The sequence below is a fragment of the Mobula birostris genome, chromosome 8 (assembly GCF_030028105.1).
Source record: "Mobula birostris isolate sMobBir1 chromosome 8, sMobBir1.hap1, whole genome shotgun sequence".
Taxonomy (NCBI): Eukaryota; Metazoa; Chordata; class Chondrichthyes; order Myliobatiformes; family Myliobatidae; genus Mobula; species Mobula birostris.
The window spans coordinates 15,376,592-15,399,432 of NC_092377.1; the positions used below are offsets into that span (position 1 = coordinate 15,376,592).

Genomic DNA, 22,841 nt, shown 5'->3' on the forward strand with positions numbered 1-22,841 from the left:
AACATTACATTAAACTGTAGGTAGGCAGTACCTTAACTTGCTAAATTTTATTTTAACTCACCATGGTATCCCTGTCCTATAACATCTTTGTAATTCATCATATCTCAGGTATGAAATTTGCACGTGACTGAGTCTCAGATTGTTCTGGGCAGAGAGCTCCACAATTCCGAAGGTTTCTGGAAGTAAAAGATGTTTTATGGAGACACAAGAGACTGCAGATGCTGGAATCAGATATAACAAACAATCTGCCGGAAGGTCAAGCAGCAGATGACCCGAAACGTTAATTATAGATCAAAGGCCATCTATAAATTTACCAGTGACACCACTGCTGTTTTTAAAATCTCAGAAGGTGACAAGATGATGTACAGGAGTGTGTTTGTTGTGTTCACTTGCCTACGACTACTGATGAGACCCGAAGTCAGGAGATAGTACAAAGCCAGATCTCAAAGTTAACACTTATTCAGTAAAACCACGCAACAACAAAAACCTCAAAAGCTCAGTCCGCAACAATACATCCCAAGGCACTAAATGGTAACCCAAGAACATTCAAGACGTTGATAGGAACAACGGCTAATCAGTGAAAGACAACCAGGGACTTGGTGGTCATTGGTTGTTTAGACTCACTATAACAGAAATAAATCCGCTGGTTGAGTGGTGTCATAAAAACGACCTCACATTCAACGTCAGCAAGACTAAGAAACTGACTGTGGACTTCAGGAATGGGAAGACAGAAGAACACACACCAACCCTCATTGAAAAGTGAGCAGCTTCAAGTTCCTGGACGTCAACATTTCTGAGGGCCTGGCCCAACCCATCGATGCAATCCTCAAATAAGCACATCAACGGTTCTACTTCATTGGTAGCCTGAGATTTGGTATGCTGCCAAAAGACTCTCACAGATTTCTATAGATGTACGGTGGAGAGTACTCTGACTGGTTGCATCGTCACCTGGTATGGAGGCACCAATGCACAGAATCGAAAGAGGCTGCAGAGGATCAGAGATGACCCTCCCCACCCTGAGGGCATCTTCAAAATTCAATGCCTTAAGAAGGCTATATCCATTATTAAGTGCCCTCACCATCCAGGATATTCCCTCGACTCATTACTACCATCAGGAGGTGGTACAGGAGCCTGAAGAACCACAAACATTGATTTAGCTACAGCTTCTTCTCCTCCACCATCAGATTTCTGAACAGCCCATGGACCCAGGAACAATATCTCATATTCCTTTATTGAGAATTATTTAATTTCGTAATGTACAGATTTTTATGTCTTTGCAATTAACTGCTGCAGGAAAGCAGATTTCACATGTTATTTCATAGGGAATGGAGGAGCATGGATTACGTTCAAGCAGAAGAACCCATTCCTTGCAGTACTGTTCGATTCTCTAAGTTACAAAAATTAACCATTTCCTTCCATAAATTAAAAGAGAAACCACCCATTCATCCCAAGAATGAGTGAGAAGGGATTTCACTCGCAAAAACACAGGAACGAAAAGGGCTTCTAAAAATTGAACTCGTGTTATGCTTCGGGTTGTACTGTTGAAAGGGTAGTGGGAACAGAATCAATACGATCAAAGGGGACGGGTTTAGAGTATAATTATTGTAAAATTTGCTGGGATATGAGGAAAAGGCTGGGGAGTGTGACTAATTTCACAGCACCTGCACAGAGAGCCATTACTGGCACAATGGCCCCAATAGTCTTCCCTTGAGGTGTATTATGATTCTATAACCAGCCTGCCTAGTTGGTCTATGAGCTGAAGAGCACCATCACTCCATACAGTTGCGGTAATATGGCGGCACACTCGGATACAGATGTACTTGATCATCTTGCATGTTTACTTTAGAACACGAGTCACTGCTGGATACTGAGAACATCAAGTACAGCACTCCATCAGTGATGTGCCTGACAGCAATGTAACTGGGCTTACTGCAGACCGTTATTGTGCTGTCACTCATATATATTCATGAGGTATGATCTCCCATGCACAAAGCTGTGCTGATTATCCCAAATCAACCCCTGGGGTTTATCTGATCCCTGAGAATCCTCTCTAGTACATTACAACTTGCCCCAACCCTCCCCCTCGCTCTTTGTGCTGGATATCTCCCCTCTACTTTTTCAATCCAGATGGAAAACGACAACAGCTCTTTTCATCTCACTGAGTTCCTCTGGCAGCTTGTCTTTTACTCCAAAATCTAGCATCCACAGCCTTGTGCCTCAAACTGCAGACGTCGGTCTGATGCAAGGTGGCAAGGCTGAATTATTCATTCTGCCCTCTCCACAGATCCTGTTTGACCTACTGCGCGTTTCCAGCATCCTCTTTGAGTTCCTCTTCTACCAAAAACCAGCTTTCAGTGTAATCCTCTCATCCGCAATTGGCTCATAAAAATTAATCAAGTAAATCTCTGGCCTGGCTAAAAGCAATTTTAGGCAGTGTCCAGGGAAAAACAGAGAGCAGTGTAAAGTCAGCACACTGTGATCAGGCTTCAGCCATAGAACTTCCCAATTTGCAAAATAACCAATTCCAGACATCATCTCTGGTAACAAAAGCTGTAGTGCAAAAAAAGAGAAGCAATATTTTTTGCTTTATGGGGTGTGTGTTGAAAGCAGGAATTTATAATATAGATTTGGGTTGCCAAGTGAGCACTTAAATTGGCACCTGAGTCACATTAGCCAGCTACATTTTATCAACATCAAGGAGTATTATCCAGCAAATTCACATGGCAACAAACTTCATCAACAAAAGCCTTTTGTTCCCTCCACAGCTGGAAGTTCTGCAGACTGATCAGGTAACAGTAAACAAGGAGAAAAAAAACAAATAAAGTGAAGGCACATAAGGTATATAAGATACATTAAAAAAATACCCTTAAACCCTAATAACTTCAAAAGGCAATGTCCAAAGAAGTAGGCATCCATCATGAAGGACCCTGTCCATCCAGGACATGTCCTCTTCTCATTAGTGCCATCAATGAGGAGGTACAGGAGCCCGAAGACGCACACTCAACATTTTAGGAACTGCCTCTTCCCCTCCGCCATCAGATTTCTGAACGGTCCCTGAACAGTACCAAACTATTTTGCTCTGTTTTTGTGCTCTATATATTTTATATATCCTTATCGAAATTTTTATGTACTGCTGCCACTACTCAAAAAACTTCACAACATTTGTCAGTGACAATAATCCTGATTCTGATAAAGCTGGTGAGAAAATAAAATCAAAGGAACGTTATAAAATTAAATTTGTGGTTTTTGCCAAATGAACAAATACGTGGCACTTTGTACGTCATTCCTATCGCTCCAGAATTATGGTTTAATTACACCTTGCAGTTAGACAAATGGAGGGATTTCTCGCTTTGACACAATCAAAATTTACAAAGTTGGGCAGACTTCACTGATCTGAGAATTGATTTGCTCAGTTTGTATTGGGAGGCATTTTTAATCAAACAGAAAGGGAACCAATCTTGAAGAGTCTCCAGTTTTGATCACAATCCAGTAATTAGTTGCTGGTGGGTGGTAATATCGAGCAAGAGAGGGATCAAGTTATCTGTGAGCTTTGATGAGAGAATAATAACTATTTATAGAGCATTTTTCATACAGATGACATAGTTCAAAGTGCTTTACGATGAGATAAAAGTGCAAATATGAAAATAAAATAAAAATAAGAATAAATATGAAAATAAAAGTCAAAAAGATGCTAGTTAAAAGGAAGGTTAAATAAATGGGATTTGAGCTGGTGTTTAAAAGTGTCAACTGAGTCTGCAACCTTTATACATTTAGGTATTGAATTCCACAGTTTAGGAGCATAGTTCAAAAAAGCTGACCTGCCAACTATCTTTTGAGGGAGATTGTTTAAATTTAAGAGACCAGCAGAAGATGACCTGAGAGCTTGAGCACATTTATAAAACGAGAATGCTTCTGTCCCAGACAATTAAAAGCTTTAAAAGCAAGCAAGAGAACTTTAAAGTCAATTCCGAAAGATACAGGAAGCCAATGCAGAGTAGCTGATACGGGAGTGATATGTTCCCTCATCCTGGTGTTAGTTAAAAGTCTAGCAGCGGCATTCTGAGTGAGTTGAGGTTTGTCAATAGATTGCTTTGGGAGGCCAAAAAAAGTGCATTGCAGTAATCTAGTCTATTCAATATGAAGGCGTGAATTAGTTTCTCAGCGTCATTACATGACTGAAACCAATGTACCTTTGCAATATCTCTTAATTGTAGAAATACTGCTTGGATCACTTTCTTCATGTGGGATTAAAAATTCAAATCTGAACCAAGGATCACACCCAGATTTGTTACTTCTGATTTACAAGGGAGCCAAGTTTCCAAGTTTATCAAGATGTTTCTCTCCTTTGCTTTGGAACCAAAAGTATTTCAGTTTTATCTTCATTGAGTTTGAGGAAATTATTGCACATCCATTTGTTTATTGCAACTATACCAAAAGTCAGAGAAGCCAGGATGTTATCATCATCAGGCTCAACCTAGGTATACAACAGTGTGTCGTTTGCTAAACTTGGAAATTTGCTCTCCAAAAACGTCTCCTAAGAGGAGCAAGACAGCTTCTCTGATCAACACCAAAATGGTCTTAGAAAAATGGTCTCAGAAAAATGGTCTCCAAGACAGTCATAAAATGTCCTCTCTAAGATATATGAATAAAACCAATTAAAGGCACTGTCAAAGGGGCCAACCCAATTCTCAAGACGATCTAGGAGAATGTTGAGATCAATTATGTTGAAGGCAGAACTTAGATCTAGAGATTTAGAACTGATACTCTGTTGACACCAGTGCTGAGCCTAAGATTGCTGACAATTTTGGTAAGGTCTGTCTCCATGCTATGGTTTGCACTGAAATCTGACTGAAACTTTTCTAGAATATTGTTCTCATTCAGAACACTGAGTTGGTCCAAAATTACTTTCTGAAGAACCTTGCCCAGGAAGGGAAGATTTGATACAGGCCTGTTGTTAGCAGTACCTCATTATCAAGAATTGGTTTTTTAAGTAGGGGGTTGACCACCACAGTATTGAAGGCATCTGGGAAAACTCCTGCTTCAAGGGATGTGGTCATAATTTTCCTGACAGAATTGAAAACACTGTTAAAAGAGTTTTTTTTAAAGTGTGGTAGGGACCGCAATTAGACTGTTTACTCTTTGTTACAATCGTATAAAGATCTGAATCAGAAATACTTGTAAATTTTGACATGATGCCATCTCTTTAAGTGGTTGGCTGCAGAGGTTACCAGTATCTGTAACTATACTTTCCCTAATGGAAGAAATTTTTTTGATATAAAATATTGCAAATTCCTCACATTTTGTGGTAGCTGCTTGACTGACGACATTATAGATTGTGGCATGGTTCAACAGGTTTATAGTTCAGAACAATATTCTTGAATTGCCTCTACTCTTTATAATTATCTTGGAAAAATGGGTTCTTCTTACCGAGTATATAGCAGTGTTAAAAGAGACTAGTTCTTCCTTGAAAATATTACAGTGGACTTCCAGTCTTTCCTCCATTTTCTCTCAGCTACTCTGCATGATCTTGAGTTTGTGGACAGAATTGTTTAACCATGGCGATGTTTTACTTAGTAGTTTCTTTTTAACCCTAAGTGGAGTCACTGTGTTTATTTGTCATTATTGTTGAAATAATCAGTCATCTCATTTACTGAGCAATCTAAGTCACATGGGTCAGATAAACTAGCCTGCTCAGAGAACTTAAGTTGCATTGCAGCATCAAGAAACCAATTTTTAACTGTAATTTCTTTCGTGGTCTTGGTTTAGGCAGGAGGACATCAAAAATAGAACAGTACATTTTAGCCCACTGGATGCAGAAAGCAGACTTCAGCGAGGGATTTCATTGAAGGAAGGCCAAGGTGAAGGTCTATATTTAAATAATTACATAAATTGTATTGCATAATGATTACATTAAATTAAGAGAGTAATGGACGGACAGGTGACTGGATGCAGAAAAGCATGTGGGGCTGAACCTCCTTTCCTGCTTCACTGACCCACTACAAAAATAGAAGAGACCTGGTACTGAACTGACCACAACTCCACTGTATACAACCTCCATTTACTAAAATTGACCAGTCTGTCCTCTTTTAGATCTCATGGGCTTTTACTGGCCAGAACAATCTGCCATGTGAAATCTTGCTATAATCAATGCAGACAACATCAAATACAGCACACATGTTGATTTTTTTTTTGAAAAAGTGTCATGAATATGGAAACAATGCATTGTTTTCTGTTTTTTTTTTACATCTCACCTGTACTCAGGATCAGGAAGCCAAAAGCAAGCTGGACAAGATCATTCTTTAATAAACTTCTGGTGACTGCCCATGGTTAACCTGAATCTTACTAATTTCTGATTTCCAACGTTCCTCAGAAATCATTTGCCCATCACCAATGCTAGGGTCTTCAGCATGTAATTACTCAGTCTGTCCTCTCCAATGACTCCTGTGGGACTGGAAAATGACAACAGAACCTCCACAATCACTTCCTTCTTTTCATTGCCTCAGATACATTTTATGAAAAGAAGAGGTCATCAGCAAGCTCCTCTTGTACCATAGCTTTCACTCTGTCATTGGTATCTAAGTGGCATGCAAACATTTGGGCACCCCGGTCAAAATTTCTGTTACTGTGAATAGCTAAGCGAGTAAAAGATGAACTGATTTCCAAAAGGCATAAAGTTAAAAATGACAAATTTCTTTAATATTTAAGCAAGATTACTTTTTTATTTCCATCTTTTACAGTTTCAAAATAACAGAAAAGGAAAAGGGCCCAAAGCAAACGTTTGGGTACCCTGCATGGCAGTACTTGGTAACACCCCCTTTGGCAAGTATCACAGCTTGTAAACACTTTTTGTAGCCAGCTAAGGGTCTTTCAATTCTTGTTTGGGGGATTCTCGCCCATTCTTCCTTGCAAAAGGCTTCTAGTTCTGTGAGATTCTTGGGCTGTCTTGCATGCACTGCTCTTTTGAGGTCTATCCACAGATTTTCGATGATGTTTAGGTCAGGGGACTGTGAGGGTCATGGCAAAACCTTCAGCTTGCGCCTCTTGAGGTAGTCCATTGTGGATTTTGAGGTGCGTTTAGGATCATTATCCTGTTGTAGAAGCCATCCTCTTTTCATCTTCACTCACAAACTACACCCATTCATTCATTAAACAGATAACCTTGTTTACAACCTATCCCCCACTGACACACCAGATTTAGCTTATCAAAACATTCCCCATTCCTCACCTTACCCTGCAGCTTAACAACCTGCTTTGGTCCCCTTCCCACTCTGACGTAGGGTCCTTGGCCTGAAAACTTGGCTCTGTATCTCTACCCACATCTACAGGCTGACATGCCGAGCACTTCCAGAACTTTTGTTTTATTTCATATTTCTACTATCTACAGATTTTTTTTACTCCTCATGAAGTTGCTTTTATGCCAACATAAAAGGATGAAAGGATGCTGATAGCAGATTTAGTAATAACTTTCCAAATAACAAATAGACAAGCACTGTGTGGCCATTTTATTAAGCACCGCCTATACCTAATAAAGTGGCCACTGAATGTATGATCGTGGTCTTCTGCTGCTGCAGCCCATCCACTTCAAGGTTCAATGTGTTGTGCATTCAAAGATGCTCTTCCTCACACCACTGTTGTAATGCCTGGTTATCTGAGTTACTGTCGCCTTCCTGTCAGCTTGAACCAGTCTGGCCATTCTTCACTAACCTCTCTCATTAACGTGGCATTTTTGACCACAGAGCTGCTGCTCAATTACATTTTTTCTTTGTTTTTTTAAACAACATTCCCTGTAAATTCTAGAGACCGTCGTGCATGAAAATTCCAGGAAATCAGCAGTTTCTGAGATACTCAAGCCACCCTGTCTGGCACCAACAGTCATTCCAGGGTCAAAGTCACTTAGATCACACTTCTTTCCCATTCTGATGTTTGGTCTGAACAACTGAACCTCTTGACCATGTCTGAATGCTTTTATGCATTGAGCTGCTGCTTCATGATTGGCTGATTCAATACTTGTATTCATTTTGTAAGATGGCGCCTGCGGACAACGCAATGAACAGCAACATCCTGCTGACAGTTCGCAGAATTACTTCTTTTACTTCTTCTTTCAAATATGATTCCACCACAAAGTTGCTTGTGATTTACATTTTGATGATGTGTTTTCAGGCCAATTGAGTGATCTGGTGCTTTGCTCTTCAGTGAAGTTTGGAGCAAAGTGTGTGACCTGGAGGCTCTGATGATCAATTCCATTGCTTCTCTCCGACTGAAGCATCGAGGGTGTGAGCCCACGATTGACTCCACTGCTTCTCTCCGACTGAGGCGTCCAGGGTTACCCTTTGCATTGCTGCTTTTGAGCGATTTGACCGGGGCGATCGATGCAGACTGGGGCACTTTGGCAAAGAATGACCCTGCAGCCTGCATTGGCTAGCGGTGCAGCACTGAACGGAACTAAACTGAATACTACTAGTTTGATGTTTGATATTCTGTGTGTTGTTCGCTCGCTTTTTGCCATTTGCGCAACCCGTTCTTTTTTTCCACACATTGGGTATTTGGTGTTTTCTTGAACAGGTTCCATGGTGTTGCTTCGGTTCATGGCTGGCTGCGGGAGGACGACTCTCAGAGCTGTACTCTGTATACGTACTTTGGAAACAAATGTACCTCGGATCTTTGAGCAGGTGTACCCAATGAAGTGGCTGGAGTGCATATATTTGGAATAGTATTTTCTGCAGGGCTCTAGGAGAGTTGGTAGGACAGTGGAAGTAAATGTAGATGATCCCACTCATGCACAATCCTGAACTTGTTGATTATACTGATTCCTATACTGATTTCTATACTGATTCCTAGTCAATTTCAACAATTTGACATATCAGGCGGCACTGACCGGTCCCTCCTCATTGTTAGGTTTCCTGGTCACTGTTAAGTCATAGTCATAGTCATAGTCATACTTTATTGATCCCGGGGGAAATTGGTTTTCGTTACAGTTGCACCATAAATAATAAATAGTAATAGAACCATAAATAGTTAAATAGCAATATGTAAATCATGCCAGTAAATTATGAAATAAGTTCAGGACCAGCCTATTGGCTCAGAGTGTCTGACCCTCCAAGGGTGGAGTTGTAAAGTTTGATGGCCACAGGCAGGAATGACTTCCTATGACGCTCTGTGCTGCATCTTGGAGGAATGAGTCTCTGGCTGAATGTACTCCTGTGCCCACCCAGTACATTATGTAGTGGATGGGAGACATTGACCAAGATGGCATGCAACTTAGGCAGCATCCTCTTTTCAGACACCACCGTCAGAGAGTCCAGTTCCATCCCCACAACATCACTGGCCTTACGAATGAGTTTGTTAATTCCGTTGGTGTCTGCTACCCTCAGCCTGCTGCCCCAGCACACAACAGCAAACATGATAGCACTGGCCACCACAGATTCGTAGAACCTCCTCAGCATCGTCCAGGCAGATGTTAAAAGACCTCAGTCTCCTCAGGAAATAGAGACGGCTCTGACCCTTCTTGTAGACAGCCTCAGTGTTCTTTGACCAGTCCAGTTTATTGTCAATTCGTATCCCCAGGTATTTGTAAGTTGGCAATTGGGAAACCGGGAAACCTAACAACAAGGAGCAACCCGTCATTACTGTCTGTATTCCCTATATTTCCATAGTTTCTGGAAGAATTCCCAGGATCCTGGATTAATACCATCCACAAACCCGTAAGGAAGCTCAAATCACAGCTTATGTGGGTCAAGGGTGAGCTGGGACTCAGGTCGGTTGGCATTTACAGGATTCCCTGTAAATGTGGAGCAGCGTATAATTGGCCAGACAGGGCACATGGTGGAAACCCGCATCAAGGAGCACAGGAGGTGTATCCGTTTGGGTTACCCAGAGAAATTGGCGGTAGCAGAGCACTGTATTCACAATGGCCATAGGATTGACTTCGATGGCACAAAACTACTGTGCCGCACCAAAGGGTTTTGGGACTGCCTGTTATGGGAAGTCATTGAAATAAAACTAGAGGAAAAGAATTTTAACAAAGATGAAGGTCTCACTCAAAGTAAGAACTGGAATTCAATTGCAAACAAGGTAGGGGAGCGGAGACTTGATTGGATGAGTACGAACCAATCAGGAGGGACGGACTACAAGGGGTATAAATAAGAACATAAGAAACATAAGAGCAGGAGTAGGCCATCTGGCCCCTCAAGCCTGCTCTGCCATTCGATAAGATCATGGCTGATCTGACCATGGACTCACCTCCATCTGCCTGCCTTTTCCCCGTAACCCTTAATTCCCCTACTATGCAAAAATATATCCAACCTTGTCTTAAATATATTTACTGAGCTAGCTTCCACTGCTTCATTGGCCAGAGAATTCCACAGATTCACCATTCTTTGGGAGAAACAGTTCCTCCTCATCTCAGTCCAAAATTTACTCCCCTGAATCTTGAAGCTATATCTCCTAGTTGTAGTCTCACAAACCAGTGTAAACAACTTTCCTCTATCTTATCTACCCGTTTCATAATTTTATGTGTTTCATTCTTCTGATTTCCAGTGAGTACAGTCCCAGGCGACTCAATCTCTCCTCATAGTCTAACCCCCTCTGGAATCAGCCTGGTGAGCCTCCTCTGCACCACCTCCAAAGCCAGTATATCCTTCCTCAAGTAAGAAGACCATTACTGCAGGCAATACTCCAGGTGTGGCCTCACCAGTACCCTGTACAGTTGCAGCATGACCTCCCTGCTCTTAAATTCAATCCCTATAGCAGTGAAGGCCAACATTCCATTTGCCTTCTTGAGAGCCTGCTGCACCTGCAAACCAACCTTTTGCGATTCATGCACAAGCACTCCCAAGTTCTTATGCGCAGCAGCATGCTGTTAACTTTTACCATTTAAATAATAATCTGACTTTCATTTTTCCTTCCAAAGTGGATGACCTCACATTTACCAACAATGTATTCCACCTGCCAGACATTTACCCACTCACTTAACTTATCTATATCTCTCTGCCGACTCTCTTTATCTTCTGCACAATTTGCTTCTCTACTCAATTTAGTATCATCAGCAAACTTAGATACACTACACTTAGTCCCCTCTTCCAGATCACTAATGTATATCATGAACAGTTGTGGGCCCAGCACCGACCCCTGTGGCACACCACTCACCACTGATTGCCAACCAGAAAAACTCCGTGTATCCTAATTCTCTGCTTTCTATTCGATAACCAATCCTCTATCCATGCTAATACATCACCCCTAACTCTAGGCATCCTATCTTATGCAAAAGTATTTTATGTAGCACCTTAATGAACACCTTCTGGAAATCCAAGTAAGTAACATCCATGTCTCCCCCTCTACCCACTGAGCTTGTTATATCCTCAAAGAACTCCAGGAGGTGTCTCAAACAGGACCTGCCTTTGCTGAATCCATGCTGCATCTGCCTGATGGATCCACTTCTTTCCAGATGCCTCGTTATTTCTTCATTAATGATAGCTTCAAGCATTTTCCCAACTACTGACGTTAAACTAACTGGCCTACAGTTCCCTGCCTTTTGCCTACATCCTTTTTTGAACAGTGGCGTGATATTTTATACTTTATATTTTTTGATATTCACCTTTTCTTTTCGTACCTTGAAATGCATTCCATCAGGACCAGGAAACTTGTCTATTTTCAGGCCCACAAGTTTTCACAGCACTACCTCTTTAGTGATTGCTATTCTATCAAAGTCCTCACACCCACCCTACCCCCCCCATTGCATCCATATCATCTCTCTTCGACATGTTAGACATGTTATCCACTGTGAAAACACAAAATAGTCATTCAAAGCCTTGGCCATTTCCTCATTACCCAATATCAATCCCGCCTCTCGTCCTCCAAGGGACCTACATTCACTTTGGCCACCCTTTTATACTTTATACTTATACTTTATTGTCGCCAAACAATTGATACTAGAACGTACAATCATCACAGCGATATTTGATTCTGCGCTTCCCGCTCCCTGGATTACAAATATTAAAAATATTTAAAATAGTAAAAATTAATAAATATTAAAAATTTTAAATTATAAATCATAAATAGAAAATAGAAAAATGGAAAGTAAGGTAGTGCAAAAAAACCGAGGGGCAGGTCTGTATATTTGGAGGGTATGGCCCAGATCCAGGTCAGGATCCATTCAGCAGTCTTATCACAGTTGGAAAGAAGCTGTTCCCAAATCTGGCCATATGAGTCTTCAAGCTCCTGAACCTTCTCCCGGAGGGAAGAGGGACGAAAAGTGTTGGCTGGGTGGATTGTGTCCTTGATTATCCTGGCAGCACTGCTCCGACAGTGTGTGGTGTAAAGTGAGTCCAAGGACGGAAGATTGGTTTGTGTGATGTGCTGCGCCGTGTTCACAACCTTCTGCAGCTTCTTTCGGTCTTGGACAGGACAACTTCCATACCAGGTTGTGATGCACCCTAGAAGAATGCTTTCTACGGTGCATCTATAAAAATTAGTGAGGGTTTTAGGGGACGTGTTCCCAGTCTACACTAAATCCCCCCGCATCCCATTGTAGTCTCCATTGTTTAGGCATAATACACTGGTTTTGGATTGAACTACTACAACCTCCATTTGTATGAAAATCTCAATCAAGAGGACCCCTAACTACAATATTACTAATTTTACCTGTCTCATTGCACAGGACCATATCTAAGATGGCATGTTCCCTTGTAGGTTCAGTAACATGCTGTTGAAGAAAACCATCACGGGTACATTCTATGAAGTCTTCCTCAAGACTGCCTCGACCAACTTGATTCACCCAATCTACATGAAAGTTAAAGTCCCCCATGATAACTACTGTTCCATTCTTCAATGCCTCAGATATTTCTCTGTTTATTGCCTGTGCCACTGTCATGTTGTTATTCAGTGGTCTATAGACAACTCCCACCAGTGATTGTTTCCCCTTTACTATTCCTAATCTCTACCTAAATGGATTCAACATTCTGCTCCTTAGGTTTTATATCATCTCTCACTATCGCCCTGATCTCATCCTTAATTAAGAGCGCTACCCCACCTCCCTTACTTTCCTGCCTATCCTTCCATATTACCTGATATCCATGGACATTTAATTCCCAATCCTCTCCTCCCTGCAACCAGGTAAATGGCCACTAAATCATACTCCTTTGTACTGATTTGTGCCACAAGTTTACTGACCTTGTTATGAATACTATGGGCATTCAGATAAAGTGCCCTTACACTCACTGTGCTTTTTTTAAATCTAGTAACCTTTGTCTCTTATGCACTTGACTTTTCTTCACTCTACTCTTACTTTTCTCTTTTTTAACTTTTGCTTTTTCTTTATCTTTATCCACACTTTTCTATCTTACTTTGTCCATACTTCTCCACAATTTGTTCAACCCACCCCTCTGCTACTTAGTTTAAAGCCCTATTCACAACCCTATTTAGGCGATTCACCAGATCTAGGTCCCATCATGGTTCAGACGGAACCCATCCCACTGGTATAGCTCCCTCCCTCCCCAATACTGGTGCCAGTTTCCCGGGAATTCAAACCCACTTCTCCCACACCAATCCTGAGCCATCGGAATAGACTTGCCCAGTCATCATCCCTGATGAAGATGGCAGAGTTTGTCATTGAAACGTCGGTTATTACAAATACTTGTACCCGGCTGGAAGTCCCAGAAGAGTTTATTCATCATACATGCCAGGAAAACACGAGATCCTTTTTCATATACCATCATTTTTCTCTACATCTCTCCCCTTCCAATATCTCTGTAATCCTGCGCAGGCCACAAGCTACAGAGGGCTCATTCAATCAGCCACTAACTGGACAATAAAATGAATGGTCCCCTTCTGTATCTTTCTACCTGATGGAAGGGAAGGTAAATGTACAACATTTGGTAACTGAAACTTCAAAGAGACCTCAAAACAGCGAGAATACCTCCCATTACAGGGCGAACACAGCAAAACTAAGCTCCATTCAGAACCCATCTGTACCCCGAGAATGCAATTTGCTCTCATTTCCCCCGTGGCTGAACATCTGCTGTGGTAGCACTGAATGCAACACATAAACAGGCTTGGCTATGGGGATAAGAGCAAGTTTTAAATGTAGCAGTCTCTTGCAAGACATTCAAGGGTGAGTAATGCCACTCTACGAGATACTTTACTTTCCATAAAGAAAAAAATGAATTGACCTCATGAGTTCCCTGGAATTGATTTATTTCAAGTTCCCAAAATTCTCCTCGAATACATACTTAATATAATGGCTTTTGGGAAACATTGCTGCTGAGGATATCTGCTCCTCCCATATGTTCACTGTAATTAAGTTGGAACTGAGGCATGTGCAACAAAAATCCCATAATGGCTGTCTACTTCCACTCCTGAAAAACCAAGTCAACGGAGAGGCTGCTTTTGAAGGGATAATACCACAAAAGGGGATATCTGAGCAGATATAACTCAGGTCTCTGAAACAGTCAAAAATCCAAACATATTCTGTCTGGGTATCCTACAATCTGATGGCATGAACATCAACTTAACTTCCAGTAATTTTCCTCCCTCCCTTTCTGTCTTCTTCCATTCCCCATTCTGGCTCCTGTCTTACTCCTTCTCTTCACTTACCTATCACCTCCCTCTGGTGCCCCTCCTCCTTCCCTTTTCCCCATAGTCTACTCTCCTCACCCATCAGATTCCTTCTTCTTCAGCCCATTGACTCTTCCATCTATCACCTCCCAGCTTCTCACTCTGCCCCCCCCCCACCCTGGCTTCACATATTACCTTCTGGCTTGTACTCCTTCCCCTCCCCCCCCCAACTTCTTACTGTCGCTTCTGCCCCCTTCTGTTCCAGTCCTGATGAAGGGTCTTCGCCCAAAACTTCAACCCTGTTCCTCTTCATGGATATTGCCATTTCTGCTGAGTTCCTCCAGCATTTTGTGTGTGTTACTTTGGATTTCTAGCATCTGCAGAACCTCCAGTTGAAAATATCTACGCATCACATTGTGTCATCAGCATCCTCCCACACTACAATCATTTTTAAAATGGGCAAGTTGGTGTTAAAATATGGAGCATTTGGCCTAACAAAAACAGGTCTATTTATAGAAAACTTTCAATATAAGCAGATTCAAAAAGTGATGCATACCAACTCTGCGTATAAAACAACACACATATACACACACACACACACACACACAAACTGATGGAGGAACTCAGCTGGTCAGGCAGCATCTAAGCAAGGGAATAAACAGTCGATGTTTCATGCCGAGACCCAATGAAGGGGCTGAGCCTGAAGTGACAAATTGTATATTCCCCTCTGCATAGATGCAGTACTGAACCAGCTGGGTTTTTTAATGATAAGCCAGTTTCAATATAATTACTGTTACTGAAATCAGCATTATTTTTTTCAAAAAAATGCTGAACAAACTTCCTTAAATTCAAATTTTCTCAATCACCTGAACTTGTATCTCGAAATTGAGGATCCAGAGCCCTAGCCGCTAATTTAAACTAGTCACTATGCTGCTATGTTGTAATAAAAGGAGCAACCTTTCAGGAACTTCGACACATCAGCAGACCGTGGGACTAGATAGGGTAACAGAGAGGGGAAGAGCAAACCTATGGAAGGCATGGCAGAAAATGTCAGCATGTTAAAAGACAGGTTTTGCTTCACTGGGAGCCAGTGTGGGTCAGCAAGAATCAGAGCAGTACACGAGTGGCTCCAGAGTGCAAATAAGGACACAAGAAACATTCATTTGCATGACTTGAGGACACAAACAAGGGAGCGAGGTCACACCATTTTCAGGTCTATCTTAGAGGATTTTGGTGGCAGGAGAGATGAAAGAGATGTTACATGATTGGGGCAGGCAGCCTCTGTGACAGCATGAATATGCAGTCCAAGGGCAATGGACAGAATTCTCCCTCCAAGAGACTCCAGGCTAACAGCAAACTGAGGGAATGTTGCATTGACAAAGGAACCAACTTTCTGGGAAGACCGAGGTCCCACCAGCCCATTTTGGTAGATGCAAGAAAATTCAAGAAAATAGGCAGGATTCCCTTTGTCTATTTGGGACACTACGCCACTTATCTGGGGTAGGAGACAGTTGCCAAACAGTTTCTCACTAGGTCAGACATGTGCACTTGCATGGCCATGAGACACTACATGGTGGTAAGAGCGAACAGCTTTTGAATAGCATCAGTTGCATGCACCTGTTCAAAAAGCAGTGATTTTTGTCACTGACAGTTGGTGAGGAATAAGCAGCAAGACAATTCAGAACAGTTTTGCTCACTGCGGTTTCAAGCATTCAGGCTTGGAGATGCCAAAACGGCTGGGGGTGATAATGGAACTATTTCATAACTTCAACAAGTTAGAAACTACAAAGAATCTGAAGGTTGCATTCAATCATCCTGAATGAAACAATGAAAATGAAGATTTGGAGGATGTTATTGTCAAAAGCTGTACGAAGGTGGTCCATTATCTACACCAGGTGTCTGCACTGAATTTGTTCATTTTCAGTCAATCAAAGGAATATGGCAAGTGCATGCTGGATTCTTCTGTTGATGACCATGAGGAACTAACACATAGTTTTATAGCAGTGTAGAGGCAGTGGTAGGGTTTTAATTTCTTCTGAATTTCATTTAAGTACATAATTTGCTACTCAATTAAACTGTAACTTGTCTTATTTATAGTTTAACTACTTCTGTGAAACGTTGGCTAATTGGGGCAGCCACTTAACTGGGCCAAAACGTACTGGTCCCGATAGGTCTCAATTAACCGGAATCCTCTGCACTTAGAGAGCAAGACCGTCCTAAAGAATTACCCCTCAACTGATATTTTGAAACAACAAATGATCTTGTATGCAACTAGGCTGCTGCCGCCTGTTACAACAGTGACTGCAATGGATGCCCATGAAAGATGCTATAGAAAGTCAAGTGTTTCTTGTTATACTTGAGCCTTTCTTTATGAAACCAGTTCAGAGTTACTAAACCACAGAGTTACTGTGGAGAGTGTGACATCTAAATCACAGTTTGTGTTCTGCAGTGTCACTGAACCAAGCCTCTGGCAGCACACTTTGTTTCTGCACAGGATAATCAATCTCACTTGGAGGTTTGGAAACAGCTATTTTTTGGCAATGTTGGCTGATAACTTGGAGACTTGGGCCTGTTTGTAGCATATGCTCGAGGTATTCAAGGAAGCAAAAGCATTTGTCTTGGTTAAGAACCAGGCTGACAGAGTATAGGTCATGGGAACATACTCATATTGGCTCACGAACTTTACAAATTACCCATGTTGAGGCTTCCACTATTCACAGTACGCTCAGTGGCCACTTTATTAGGTACACCTGTACACCAGCTCGTTAATGCAAACATCTAATCACCCAATCATGTGACAGCAAGTCAAAGCATGCAGACACTGTCAGGAGGTTCAATTGTTGTTCAGACCGAACATCAGAATGGAGAAGAAATGTGATCAAAGTGACTGACCATGGAATGATTTTTGGTGCCAGATGGGGTGGTTTGAGTATCTAAGAAACTGCTGATCTCCTGGAATTTTCACACACAATAATCTCTAGATTTTACAGAGAATGGTACGAAAATCAAAACTACATCAAGCAATGGCAGTTCTATGGGCAGAAATGCCTTGTTATTGAGTGAGGTCAAAGGAGGATTTTATATATTGCACTGTACTGTTGCCAAAAAAAACAACAAATTTCATGACACATGCGAGTGATGATAAACCTAATTTGATATGAGTTGCTATTGGGGACTGAACGTGGGAAGGGGGCAGGGAGAGGGGGAATCATGGTCAGGAAAAGCAGAAGGGAGAGGGGAGGGAATAGGAAGCACCAGAGTGACATGCTGTAATGATCAATAAACCAATTCCTTGGAATCAAATTACCTTGCCTGGTGTCTCAGGGCATGATGTATCTGTACCCATGCCAGCCCCACACCCACCCACCCCTGGCACTCCTTCTCTGCCATCTGTCCCACACCCCTCCTGCAGCATTCCACCCTCACCATTTCCAACATCCTTTGCTTCCACCAGATTTACAAACTTGCTCACTGCTCGACATTGACAAATACAATACTGTAAAGGTCTTGGGCACCCTAGCTATATACGTACATGTGCCCAAGACTTTTGCACAGTATAGTATCTCAATCCTGTATGCCTCCTCGTCACCATCTGAAATTCTGCCACAACAGTCGTAGTGTCAGCAAATTTATAGATGCTGTTTGAGCTGTGCCTAGCCACACAATCATAGGTGCAGAGAGAGAGAGTAGAGAGGTGGGCTAAGCACACATCCTTGAGGCGTGCTGGTGTTGATTGTCAGTGAGGAGATGTTATTTCTGATGTGAGGAAGATAAGTAGGAAGTTAAAAAAAGCCAGGACATACACAGTGAATACAGGACACAGGGGAGTATTACTGAACAACGAGACCTTTGAGTCCCTGAATGTGTACGCAGAGAGGTGAAGATGCTGTATGGCATATTTGCCTTCTTTGGCTGAGGAATGGAGTTTCGGAGTTGATGAGATTGCACTTGCAATATCATGCGCAGTTCTGGTTGCCACGCTGCAGGAAGAGTGTGATTAAGCCAGAAAAGGCTCACAGGAGTGTTGCCTGGGTTGGAGGGCTTCAGTTTACAGGAGGGGCTGGATAGGCTGAGACTGTTTTCCCTGGAACAAAGGAGTGACGTTATGGAGCATTTATAAAATTGAACAGGGTGTAGAGTAAACAGTACCTCTTTCCCCCCCAGTTTAGGTATGTCTAACTTAGACGGCAATAGACCCAAGGTGAAAGAAAAGTTTTAAAGAAGAACTGAGAGTAGTCAGTATGCGGAATGAACTGTCAGATAAGATGGTAGAGATATGTACAATTACAATTTTCAAAAGACATTTGGACAGATTCAGTGGGCTACGGGCAATATTGCTTTATTAAGGTCACTTGTTCTGAGATACAGTGAAGAACTTGTCTTGCATTTTGTTCATACAGATCAAATTATTACACAGTATACAGAGGCAGAACAAGGTAAAACAATGCCAATACAGAATGGAGTGTAGAGTGTAAATGCAGGCAAATGGGATTACATACAGGGGCATCTTGGTCAGCTATGACAAGTTGAGTCTAAGGGCCCTGCTTCTGTGCAGCATAACCCAACACATCCGTGTATCTTTCCACCATTGTATTGATTGCTGTCATGTGCACCAGCAGCCGCGGACCGGTACCGGGCCGCAAAGCATGTGCTACCGGGCCACAAGGAAACGATACAAGTCAGCTGCACCTTTCCTCATTCCCCGTCACACACTGTTGAACTTGAACATAGGGTTGCCAACTGTCCAGTATCTGCCGGGACATCCCGTATATTGGGCTAAATTGGTTTATCCCATACGGGACCGCCCTTGTCCCGTATTTCCCCTGCTAAAGTAGAGCGTTCCTATGAAACCTTTCATGCCAAAATGGCGTAAAGCGAAGAAGCAATTACCATTAATTTATATAGGAAAAGTTTTTGAGCGTTCCCAGACCTAAAAAATAACCTACCAAATCATACCAAATAACACATAAGACCTAAAATAACACTAACATATAGTAAAAGCAGGAATGATATGATAAATACACAGCCTATATAAAGTAGAAGTAATGTATATACACTATCGTCGGGAAGATTAAGCCAAAACGGATTTGTGTGGGGAAAAATATCGGCACGTACGTGCATGCGCACATCACATATGCATACGTCACTCACACATGCGCACACAGGTGCCCGCGCAAGGCTTCATGGTCATGGTAGTCTTTCCTGGGGTAAATACAAGTGTCCCGGGATTTGACTGCTACTTTTGTCCCTTATTTGGGAGTGAGAAAGTTGCCAACCCTAAGTGTAAAAGACACGTTGAGGTGAGTTTAACCCTATTTCAACACCCCCCCCGCCCCCCGGGGTTGGCCGGTCCGCAAGAATATTGTCAATATTAAACCGGTCCGCGGTGCGCGGTGCAATAAAGGTTGGGGACCCCTGATGTACACAGTTTGCTCCATTAGCTTCACGTTTACGAGGAACTTCATTGCATCCTGGTGGATAGCACAATAAACCAATCAAATCAAACTAATTGAAAAGTGGATGGTAAAGCATGAGTACAAGTTCAAAGTAAATTTATTATCAAAGTACATATATATCACCATATACAGTACAACCTTCCGATTCATTTTATTGCAAGGCATACTCAATAAATCCAAACCAGAATAATAACCACAACAGAACCAATGGAAGGCCACAACAAACTGTGCAAATACAAAAAGAAAGTAATAATAATAATAATAAATAAGCAATAAATATCAAGAGCACGAGACGAAAAGACCCTTGAAAGTGAGTCTATAGGTTGTGGGAGCAGTTGGGGCAAGTGAAGTTATTCCCTCTGGTTCAGGAACCTGATGGTTGAGGGGTAGTTACTGTTCCTGAACCTGGTGGTTGAGGGGTAGTAACTGTTCCTGAACCTGGTGGTTGAGGGGTAGTAACTGTTCCTGAACCTGGTAGCGTGAGTCCTATGACCCCTGTAGCTGATTCCTGATGGTAGCAGCGAGAAGAGAGCATGTCCTGGATGATGGGGGTCCCTGACGACGGTTGCCGCTTTACTGCAACAATGCTTTGTGTAGATGTACTCGATGGTGAGGAGGGTTTTATCCAAGACCTACCAGACTGTCTCCACTATTTCTTGCAGGATTTTCCATTCAAGGGCATTGGTTTTTCCACACTAGTCTGTGATGCAGTCAGTCGATGTACTCTCTACCACACATTTATAGAAGTTTGTCAAAGTTTTAGATGACATGCCGACTCTTTGCAAACTCCTAAGAGAATAGAGGTGCTGCTGTGCTTTCTTCATAATTGCCTTTACATGCTGGGCCCAGGACTGATCCTCTGAAATGACAACACTGAGGAATTCAAAGTTGCTGACCCTCTCCATTTCTGATCCCCCAGTGAGGACTGGCTCATGGACCTCAGGCTTCCTCCCGCTGGAGTCAATAAACAGCTCCTAGGGTCTTGCTGACATTGAGTGAGAGGTTGTTGATATAGCACCAGTCAGACAGATTTTCAACCTCCCTCCTATATGCTGATTTGTCACCACCTTCAATTTGGCCTCAGATAGTTAACACATCTACTAGGCATTTGCTTTCAAGTGAGAGAATTTAGGCGGTATGAAGACCCAAAAAGATTGAGGGATCGCTAAAATGTTTGGCTTCAAATCCAGAGGATCGAAGTTCAAGTGGTTACATGTTATAGTTGTACAAAACCCCAGACAGAACACACCTATGACTCACACAATTGAGATCAGTTCAGTTTAGGAACAATTAATAGAATGATATATACCTATACACTACAGTGACAATTTGAGGGTTAGCACTTGGTGAATCAGGAGTTAACACTCAGGATACCTCTGCAGACACTATACGAGTGTCTCTTTAGCCAAGGGGCCTCAGATCACATATATGGTAGCCCTTTTGATCTGTATATTGGAGTATTGTGAGCAGTTTTGGGCTCCTTATTTAGCAAAGGATGTGCTGATATTGCAGACGGTTCAGAGATGGTTCACAAGAATGATTCCGGGAATTAAAGGGTTATCATATGAGCAGCGATTGAAGGCTTCTGCCTGTACTCAGTGGAATTTAGAAGAATGAGGTGGGATCCCATTGAAATCTATCAAACATTGAAAGAGTGGATGTGGAGAGGATGCTTCCTGTGGTGGGGAAGTCTAGAAATAGAAGACTCAAAATGGAAGGACGTCCAATTCGAACAGAGATGAGGAGGAATTTCTTTATCCAGAGGGTGGGGAATCTGTGGAATTTGTTACCACTGGCATTCCTGGAGGCCAAATCACTGGGTACATTTAAGGCGGAGGTTGATGGGTTCTTGATTAGCCAGGGCGTAGAAGGTTATGGGGAGAAGGGAGGAGAATGTGGTTGAGAGGTAAACGAATCAGCCATGTTGAAATTGTGGAGCAGACTCGAATGGCAAAATGGCCTAATTCTGTCCCTATGTATTATGGTCTTATTCAATGTCAGCAGTAACCCATTAAGCTCCTCAATTTGTACTTGCATGGAGATTTTCACATCTGAGGGTTTTTCAAAGCACATTACATCCACTTAAGTATTTTTGAAACGTGATCTCTGGATGATCCAGCGCAGTCCATGGTACTAAAAGACCTGGTATAAATGGCTGAATTTCAAGCACATTGTACAGCAGAGCATTCTCCTGAATAACAACATGGGTTGTTAGCTATTCAAATCCACCCGTGCTTCGAAATTAAGTGTTATTACATGTAAGTACGTAGCCTCAATATAAAACAATGAAATAAAATATATGTGCCCATTTCTGGAACCTGAAATCATGATTACATCTGTGAAAAACCCATCAGTATCACATTTATCTTGGGCAAGAAAACAATGGGCTGTTCCTTCCCTGCTTTTCCGAACAATGTTCCTTCTGATCATTTGGCAGAGTCACAATGAAATGAAGAGGGGGAAAAAAATCTACTTTGATATATTTTTCATTACAAATATAGATTGCTTGCAGGTCAGACAATATTGCGTCAGCAATACCAGTATATTAAAACCCTTTTGTTTCCAAGTCGCTTAATTCAAATGATCTGACAATTCAATTTTCTCTCTGAGCACCATATTCTGGAAATTCCATTTTTTTTTTAAATTTCATTTTTATGTACATACACAGAACAATCCAACAGACTGAATTCTCAGGAGCAGACACCTGCACGCCATCCACTGTAGCTTTTACTTCTCAGCAACCTCCCGGGACTTTCTCTGAAAACTAATTTCAGTCTCCGGCCACATTGCTCTTCAAAATCAGAGCAAATTAACTCGGAAGAAATGGAGAGTGCT

At 42.0% G+C, this 22,841-nt stretch overlaps 1 protein-coding gene across 3 annotated transcripts in view; it reads right to left on the bottom strand.

Moving 5' to 3' along the window:
• smyd3 (SET and MYND domain containing 3) overlaps positions 1–22,841 on the bottom strand; it is a 998,228-nt gene that overhangs the window by 922,174 nt on the left and 53,213 nt on the right. For 2 of the 3 annotated variants that reach the window (XM_072264809.1, XM_072264812.1), the window contains exon 2: positions 62–176. The exons of the other annotated variant lie outside the window; for it this stretch is intronic. In XM_072264809.1, coding sequence (XP_072120910.1) covers positions 62–176 — 115 coding nt within the window. The remainder of the gene's footprint in view (positions 1–61; positions 177–22,841) is intronic. 3 annotated transcript variants of the gene reach the window in all.